This window comes from Daphnia carinata, chromosome 2 (assembly GCF_022539665.2).
Source record: "Daphnia carinata strain CSIRO-1 chromosome 2, CSIRO_AGI_Dcar_HiC_V3, whole genome shotgun sequence".
Lineage (NCBI taxonomy): Eukaryota > Metazoa > Arthropoda > Branchiopoda > Diplostraca > Daphniidae > Daphnia > Daphnia carinata.
In genome coordinates, this window is record NC_081332.1 from 7,463,311 (window position 1) to 7,473,170 (window position 9,860).

Below are 9,860 nucleotides of genomic sequence, written 5' to 3' on the forward strand. Positions count from 1 at the left end.
ACGCCGCCGGGAGATGTAACGAAGTCAACAAATATTTTAACCGATTATATTTCTTGTCTATGTATGTTTATTATACCCATTTAAATCATATGAATTGCGCAACTATATAACTGCGCCATTTCAATATTGCACCATAACATATACGCAGCAGGGTGACCTATATGAGCACCTGCTCACTGTCTGATCATATTTCATCGGCATAAAGCCACTTGTAACAACATCTTTGATTGGCGGAATCAAGCATTTCTCATCATTGCGCCATCATCGCGCCATATCAAATTTCATGTATTGGTGACAAGTAATTGCGCAGCAATTAATCATTGCCCAATATGCGAGGTTTCTTGATGAACTCAAGACCTGAAGAAAGTCATGTCAGAAATAACGACACCGAACTAGATTAACTAGTTTATTCGAGGCGAACACAGCGACGAGAAGAATATTGAGTTGAGTGGACGAGAGAGAGAATGTTGAGTTCAGTTAACGAGAGAGAGAGAATACTGCACGAGATGGTTGAAACCGCAGGACGTCGACTGACCATTAGCAAAAAAAAAGGGGAGACAAAGGGGCAAAAAGGGGGGGTAAGCGTCCAAGTTCTAGATTGCGAAACTGTGGCGTACAGTGATGCCAAATATGAGTGAGAAAATTTAAGTCTGAATGTAATTTTCGACATACTCCCGGCCCGAGAGTGTATTATTCTTCCGCCAATAACCGGATCCGTTCCTTTGCTGCAAGGGCTGCTTGACGTGGGGGGCGAGGTGATGGAGTTGGATCTGAAGAGACGGTTTGAATCGGATAATGTGGAGAAGCTTCAGACGTCTCAGTGACTTCTAATGGATATAATTTTGAGACGGGGCGGTTCGTCTTTCCTTCGGCGGTGCGAATTTCAGCAATGCGGATTTCTCCATCTGGGCTGACGATGAGCTTCTCTATAATGGCCAACTTCCAGTCTATTCTAGGCCCTTCGTTGTGAACTAGTACAACGTCGCCAACCTTGGCGCTGGATTCAAAATGTTTTCCGGAAACGATGTGACGTTCGCGTAGGCTGGTTAAGTAGTCCCTCTGCCAGCGTTTCCAAAAGGACTTCAGAATGCGTTGTCGACGAGAAAACATATTTAGCAGATGAGATGGTTTCTCGCCAAAGGTGGGGTCCAGTAGCTCTTCGTCGGTGGCTGGATCGTAGGGAAAGCGAGTTAGGCGGTCTCCGTAAAGAAGGTGAGAGGGTGTAAGTGCCTGAGGATCACGCAAATCGGATGACACGTAGGTGAGAGGGCGATCGTTAAGAATGGTCTCGATTTCCGCGACGATTATGCGAAACTCATTAAACTTGAGTCGCGTACGACCGAGCATTTTCTTTAGAGCTTCTTTGGTGAGACCGACGAGACGCTCCCAAAAACCACCATACCAAGGGGCGCGCTTTGGGATGAAACGCCATTCGATTTGGTTGTCTGAAAGGTATTTGACGACTTCAGTGCTCTCGTAGAGTCTTTTTAGCATTCGGGCGGCGCTTTCAAAGGTGGTCGCGTTGTCTGATAGTACCATCCTCGGCTGGAAATGGTGAGTTATGAAGCTCCTAAAGGCTAAAATGAAATTAGCTGTTCTAAGGTCCTCTACCAGCTCAAGGTGGATGGCGCGGGAAGTAGTGCAAGTGAAGAGGCAAATATAAGCTTTTGATTCTTCCTGACCAGGTAGAGCTCGGATGGGAAATGGGCCGGCAAAATCAATTCCGGTCACGGCAAATGCCCTATCGCCACGGACGCGAAAACTAGGTAGACTGGCTGAGTTTGGAGCTCGGTATGGAGGTCCGTTCACCCGGCGGCAGGTTGTACAAAGTCGCACGACAGCTTTCACCTGTTGTCTGATGGAGGATATCCAAAAACGTTGGCGGATATGACAAATGGTGGAAGCCACGCCAGAGTGTAGAGCACGTTCATGATAGAATCGTATGATGATCTCCGAAAGCTTAGAATTCTTAGGGATAAGAATAGGGTTCTTCGCGTCACTGGATAGATCAGCATTAGTTAAACGTCCTTGGCAACGAATTATGGAATTATTGTCAATATAAAGGTCCAGCTGAGATACCAATGAAGGGCGGCGTCCTCGTTTGTCACCACAGAGGTAATCGTATTCAGCTGCGAGGAACCGGAATTGGAAGGAGTGAATCCATTTGATCTCAGCTTGATGGAGCTCATTAGTAGATAGAAATCCCTGTATCCATTTTTCTTTCTTCTGGCGAAAATTATTTAGTTGGCGGAATAAAACAGCTGTTGTTCTCTTCAAATAAGTCCAGTTGAAACGGCTAATGTCCATGACTTTTGCGATATCGGTTGTGAGCGGAAGACGAGTTGGAGCCGTTTTGGTAGAAATGTCCATTAAATGAAGGATCTTAACTTGATTCAGCCTCGATACGCTCCATTGTGGCCAATCTTCGCGAGATGGTAACCAAGAGGGTCCGTTTATCCAAATTGGGGATGCTTGAAGCTGTTGTAGAGTAATGCCTCTGGTTTGTAGGTCTGCGGGGTTTGATGTAGTGGGGCAATAGTTCCAAGTAGCCAGATGAAGTCGATTGAAGGCTTGGATTGTGGCGATGCGGTTGGAAACAAAAGGATTTTTGAGTCGATCAGCTTTTGAAAGCCAATATAAAACAATTTGACTATCTGACCACATAAAAATCTCCAAAAGAATGTTAAGGGACTTGAAAGCCGTTATGATAGTAGTTGCCAGACGAGTGCCGATAATCGCCGCCATCAGTTCCAGTTGGGGTAGAGTTAGCTGGGGAGTATTTCCTTTCAACGGGGTGACTCTAGCCTTTGACATGACGAATGCTGTATCTTGACCATCCAGAAGATACGCAACCGCGCCGTAAGCTTGCTGACTGGCGTCAACAAATACGTGGAGTGAGTTCAGCCGAGATCGAGTTCCAAAATAGGAACGGCGAATCTTTGGTTTTGCATTGACTAGTGAGTTAGCCAGACTGTTCCATTTGTCAGTGAAGGGAGAAGGTAATGGATCGTCCCATTCTAGTTTTTCTTTCCAAATTTGTTGAATAAGTATGCGTGCCGGGATGGAGAGCGGTGAAATAAAACCCAGAGGGTCGTAGATGGAGGCGACTGCTCGTAGTAGATCACGCTTCGTAGCTTTTGGCGTACGAAACTGTGGAAGGCTGAAATGTGGAAGCTGTAGTTGGTCGGTCGTGCGATCCCACAATAATCCAAGAGCTTTTGTAAGAGACGAAGCGTCGGCTACCCCGTCAAGAATAGCGCGATTGTTAAGAGATGCGTCGCTGAATGCCCAAGAATGCAAGGATAAAGATGCAGCTTGAAATGTTGAAATAGATTCAGCATAGTAAATCGAGGCTTCAGCTGTAGTTTCACTGCCGGACATTAAGTTATCCACGTAAATGTTGGACTCGATATTAGCACTGACGGGGGATGAGTAACGTTGTAAATGCTTCTTGATCACCGAATTTAATATGAAGGGACTGCTACTTGCGCCGAATGGAATTACCTTGAAACGATATATTGCGAAGTCAGACTCTGGATCGTTGTCATCACTTAGCCAGAAGAAACGGACAAAATCCCGATCGGCTTCGTAAAGTTGAACCTTATGGAAGGCCTTTTCGATGTCGGAGAAAAACCCAATGCGATGAACGCGAAAACGAAGAAGAATGTGCAGCATGTTGTTTTGCAGGGGTGGACCAGTAAGTAGACAGTCGTTCAGGCTCGCTCCAGATCGAGTCCTACATGAGCAGTCGTATACAATTCGTATAGGAGTAGTTATAGAATCCTTTTCAACTGGAAAATGTGGAATGTAATGGCAGCCTTTTGGAGTTTGGAGAGTACGAGGCACCTCTTCTATAAATTCAGCCTCCAACTGGTCGCGGATGATCTTGCTATAAAGTTGCAGCATGTTTGGCTTTTTCAATAAGCTGTGGACGGTGTGGCGAGTTCGGCGCTGACAAATTAGGTAGTTAGACGGCAGCACCGGATGTTCAGTTTTCCATGGCAAACGCGCAGTGTATCGGTTGCAATGATAGGAGATGCACGAAGACTGATACGTCGCAGCTGAGTCGTTACTTTCGTCGTCCGGAACAATTCCCAAAACTTCTAGGGACCATAATTGACTGACGTCATCATGTTGGATTGCGGAGATATGGTAGGGGGAGTTTTGAGAGGAAAGAAACTTATCCGGAAGTGGGCCGGAGACTAGATAACCAATAAAGCTGCTTACTGCTGTGGGGCCTGTCCCGTGAATATTGCCGTCTTCAACAATTGACCAATAGGAGTCAGCTCCAATCAAGATATCCACTGTAAACGGGGTGTTTGTTGTTGGTGGATGAGCTAAATGGAGATCCTGTAGGTGAGGTAACGTAGAAAGGATTGTACGATACGGGTCTTCCAATGGTTCCACTAATGTTTCAAGAACCACGGCCTGAATTTGAACACGATCGCCATTAAGACCGTTAAGCCAAAATTGGACCACGTCGTAGTAGCTGGGGTCTAGATATCCTCCAGATAGACCTTGGAAGCCGGAAAGAGAGAGTAGTACTCGTCGTATTGGATGGAGCCGGAGAATATTCGCCAGACGCGTTGTAATGAATGTAAGCTGTGATCCATCATCAATAAGAAGGTTAGCGAGCTGAGATTTTGAATGGGAACAAACTGTAGCTACAGCGGTTTTAAGAAAAACGAAAGGCATTGAACTTGTTTTGATTGCTGCCACGATCTTTGAGTGTGTTTTGTTCAGGAGACAGCCAGTATGGGTTGAAGAGGGCTTGGCAAGGAAGTTGGTGGAGGTATTCTTGTCAAGATGAAGGCTGGTGTGATGAGGTTGCTGACAACGTTGGCAGCGATAACGAGACGGGCAGTCTTTAATGTTAGTGTGCCCTGCATGGAGGCAGTTTAGACAAAGCTTTTTGACCTTAGCGACCTTTGCGCGTTCTTCTGGCCCTCTTACTTCACTGCACTGTGTTGGATAGTGCTCACCTGAACAGTAAGGGCATAACTTCTTTTTAACCGGATGGGATGACGCGAAAAGTACTTGCTTTGTCGGGCGATTTGGTGTAAGCTGGTCATAGCTGTCACTCATAATATCTATCTCTCTTCTAATGGCCGCTCTGAGCTCGTCGAGAGACCACTCTGAGTTGCCCTGATGTCGCGTGAGATTTCTACGCACATCACAAGAAAGCTTGTCAATGAGGAGGCAAACCAAAAGATCGCCATAAGAGTTAGGAGTGGTACCGAGAGCTTCGAGGCCGCGGATATGGGATTCGAGTTGATCGGCAAAGGAACGGAGACTGGAACGGGTTGAAGCTGCAACGGGCAGATTGATGAGAGCCTTGAAATGAGCAGTAACGACTTTCTTTGGTTGACTGTAGCGCTCACGTAAAAGATCCTTGGCTTTGACGTAGTTGTCGTTAGATGAAGTGAGTCCAAGAAGAGCGGCTTTAGCTTCCCCTTCGAGTTTTGAAATAAGGAAATTAAATTTTGTGGCGCCACTGTAGCTTTTCGCATCTACTTCTGCTTCAAATACGTCCCAAAAACTGGACCATAGAAGAATGTCTCCCTTGAAAACAGGTAAGTCGAATTTTGGAAGGGCACTGGCGGACGGAGTTGGCGCGACAGGAACGAGTGGAAGTTGAGGAGCAAGTGCAGCTGTAGCAGCATCTTCTTCAGATTGGAGCGCTGCCAGTTGGAATTCAAAGTTGTCTCTGGCGTCACGAAAAATTTGGTTGGTGTTATCAGCGCCATCCATCTCTTCCTCTAAATCTGATGGATCCGTTTGAGTAAAAATGGCATTGTCAAGTGTTTCAATAGCCGCAATTTTCGTCTCCAGATCGGCAAGTTTTCTACGAAGCTCATGAATCTTTTGCACCCTAGTTTGATCGTTATTAGCTACAATGTCAGCCATTTTATTCACCATACGTGTAGCAGCTGAACGATTGCCACCGCGTTGGGCGGTGAGACGAGCGCGGTCTGCCATAACAAATACCAGAAATTTAGGACAGGCTTAGAAATTTGCAATACCCACGAGTTAAGCGCCGTGCGTAGCGGCGTGGGTAGTGCCGTGCGCAGCCACGAGGGACAACACGAGGGACAAAACACGAGATTTGTGGACAATCACTGGTGAAATGGTGACGCAATGAATGATGAGATGAAGATGAAATGATATAAGTCTCGCTGTTTTGAACAGACCCTAGTCAATATTGCCGAGCATGGGCGTCGAAATCGTCGTAAGTACGAGTGAGATGGCTGAGCGAGAGCCAGATAGAAACCTACACTTGTGTTTTTTTTTTTTCGTTACGGCACCAAAATGTCAGAAATAACGACACCGAACTAGATTAACTAGTTTATTCGAGGCGAACACAGCGACGAGAAGAATATTGAGTTGAGTGGACGAGAGAGAGAATGTTGAGTTCAGTTAACGAGAGAGAGAGAATACTGCACGAGATGGTTGAAACCGCAGGACGTCGACTGACCATTAGCAAAAAAAAAGGGGAGACAAAGGGGCAAAAAGGGGGGGTAAGCGTCCAAGTTCTAGATTGCGAAACTGTGGCGTACAGTGATGCCAAATATGAGTGAGAAAATTTAAGTCTGAATGTAATTTTCGACAAGTCAGTTACCGACGTGTATCTGAGGCTAACGGTCAGGTTCTGATTCAGCTAAGTGCCTTCTCTTATTTTAATATTGTGTTTGAGAATTGATCTTTGTCTCGTGTTGAAGTGAGTGTTCAATTCTTGTAACTTGTTTTTAACGACGTGCCGACGGGTTGTGTTACACCTCGTCTTCATCTTAGATCTACTCTCTTATTCGGCTCGCGCTACCGCGGTAAGCTCACACTACAATTATTCCGTTTCACTTTCTGTTTCCCTTTTTATTCAATAGCTTTTTTCTTATGTCTTTATCCAAGACTTCTTGTATTTTACATGCTTAAACTAAGACAAATATAGTCGTCATTGTGGGTACAACGCCGCTGAGTTCTTTTAGTTCTTTTATCCTTTTATTCTTTTATTCTTTTTATTCTTTATTGTCTTAAATTCGTAAAGTCAATCTTCCCACACGGGAAGATGCTTTACAGTTCCATCAAAGTTTAACAGGTATTTTTCTTCCTGTATATTAGGAGCTTGAGTCGCCAGATTTACTGTTACGTTTTCCGCTAGAGGGGCATATGTAGAACATTATCCACCGTCGGAGACTGCCGACTCATATAATGATTAGCGGTTAGCTTTGGTAGGCCTAGCCCCTTATGGGAGCCAGCGTATTCGAGCGGCGTTCAACGGGGAATCCACCGCTTGTGAGTGGAAGGTTCCATTATGGGGAACTCAACCGTGATATGGGGGTAGGTTTGTGAGCCGAGACACCTTTCGACAGACAAAGGACCGTACCTTGGAAAAAGAGATTGATATACGAAAGCAGATACTTGTGGTGTATGAGTTGGGTGGATCCGGCAACGCAGGGAGTCCGATACGCCAGATGTCGGCAATACATGACCAAGGACTGGGTGTGGTGGATATCAGACGCGGGCAGACGGCAGGATAAGCCACATCAACAGCAGGACAACGGACTGAGCGGTCGAAGAGAGAATGAACACGAAGCAAAAAAAGGTTACCGGAAGAGTGACTGAAGAGGAGATTTCCAGACTCGGTGCAGAAATCGTGTGTGTATTTCTCGGGTCTGACCGGCCCTTATATACTCATACAAAAAACCACCGTTGACAAATCAATTAATTAACTATACATAAACTTAAACGTTGGCCCAGAGGTCACTGCTGCTCTTCTTTCTTCTGGTCACGGGATGATCCCTTCCTGTGATACTCCAACCTTTCCTCTTCCGCCGCTTGAAGGGGTTTTCTTGTGATTAACGCCCTTCGTCCTCCCGTTGGTTTCTGGCATCCGGTTTGGTCGTCTATCGCTAGAGACCGTTCTATGTAAGTGTGGAAAGAGTCAGCTTATTACAATATCATTGTCCGGGCCCATGCCTTCCGTTTTTCTATTACGCGGCGGAAGTATTCTTTCCTTCGGCCACGTTTAACCTTATGCTGTTATACGGTGTGTCTGTCCTACCTTGCTGAACTCGGATGGATTTCCTCGTCTGGGTATCCGTCCACCGATTCCTCACTCCTTCTTTGGCCCGTTGTTTCTATCGCTGTTCCGGCCTCAACCCCTGACTGTGGGTCGGACGTCGGATTTTCTCATGGCTGGCTCATCCACTCTTTGTGTTCTGATTGTGAATCTGGTCTGCAGGAAGAGACGGTAGTTATCCGGCTGAAAAGATAAGAATATCGAACGTAGACCGGGTGTTGTGGGAATGGCTTCACCTTCTCCGGCAGAAGGTGGTACTGTAGTGTCTTGCCAGTCGTTCGAGATTCTTGCGCACAGGAACCAGTTCTCTGCGGTATTATCCAAGTACATGCTGAAATTGTTTCTCTTGTCAGCAATGCCCCATCCACTGTGGGTAGAAATTGTCTCGTAGCGCTCCATACATTGGCGCGCATCTTCGTTCGGGCTACCCTCGGAAGAAGGAGGACTAATAAATTTTCTGACAGTTGCCATAGCTAGTCTCTGCGGTTGCTCAATGTGCTCCCATGGCATTTCAATTGTTGATTGTCGAGAATCTTTCACGACAATCTCGAGAAGAGGAAGTTTGTGATACATTGACACTTAGTCTAGTAATTGCAGAAAGAGTACACTCTCAGTTTCCTACGATGTGTATTTTCGTTAAGTTGGAGTCGCATTCAAGTTGATTCTGCTGAGTTGACGCCTATAAGATAAAAAGGGAAGACCGATTTTTCGTTTCCTTGTCGCTTCTTGTTGTTGGAAGTCGGAACAAAAGAAACCCCCACCCTACGCTCTTCTTTAATAGCCCTGCTCTAGATATATATGTTTACGTATTGTAATAAACAAGATCAGAAAACTTTCGAATGGCCGCACACGCAAAAAAGAAGAGAGGAGCAGCTTGACCCTTGGTCAAGAGCGAACGGTAGGGGAGGATTGTTAGAAAAATATAAAGATACAAGCTATACGTATCTAAAAACTGGATAGTGTTATTATAAAAATGTATAGCAAGTGATCTGTTTGTGTGTATGTGTTTGTGTGTGTTGGGAATCTCGAAAAAGCGTTTCAACTTGTGTATCCATCGCAAAAAGAACTACTTTCAGTTACCATCTCCATCAGTCTACCTTTAGTCTTCAGTAAACCTTTCGGTCTTTACAAACACTTGTACCACAGTGCAACAATACAACTTATCACCACTATTTCCCACATTCTCTAATATTTGAAAAGTAAGGAACAGACATTTCGCACCTTACAATGATTCATCGTTCACCTCATCGGATGCACTAAAGGAGTTGAGACCTTGATCATTGGAACTCCACGATTTCAGCGTAAACCAGCTTTTTGGACTATAAAGTTCGTTTCTTTATAGTAAATTAGTGATTCTTCAGTGATGTCACCTCCAGTCAAGAGATTATCCAGTATATATTGTCCATATCTTGTGCTATTTTGTTTGTTTCAGATGAAAGATGATTTTTGATGACTGATAAGAGGATGAAAAGTGAACTGTTGGCGCCAAAGGAGAAACGGTAAATTTTCATATCCGACTCGGATCCTTGCCATCTTTGATCCAAGAAAATCACACGAAATCGTGGGCGTCTTCGTGAAGTTGGACTTGGTGATAGGCCTTTTCAATGTCCGCTGTTATGGCGATTACGTGAGCACGAAATCGAAGTAGAATCTCCACCATATTATTTTGCAATGATGGTTCCGTTTTCAAACAGTGGTTGTCGATGCTAGATTGGATGAGTCTCGTGATGGCACCACGATTACCCGCCCTTCTGCTTACGATAGCGTTGAGATACGCTATTGT

The 9,860-nt window shown here is 45.3% G+C and overlaps 1 protein-coding gene across 1 annotated transcript; it reads right to left on the reverse strand.

The window, feature by feature from the left end:
* Positions 1–690: 690 nt before the first annotated feature.
* On the reverse strand, positions 691–5,907 carry LOC130699838 (uncharacterized). The gene has a single exon (XM_057521937.1). The coding sequence runs from the start codon at positions 5,905–5,907 to the stop codon at positions 691–693; it is 5,217 nt and encodes a 1,738-aa protein (XP_057377920.1).
* Between the last annotated feature and the right edge of the window lie 3,953 nt (positions 5,908–9,860).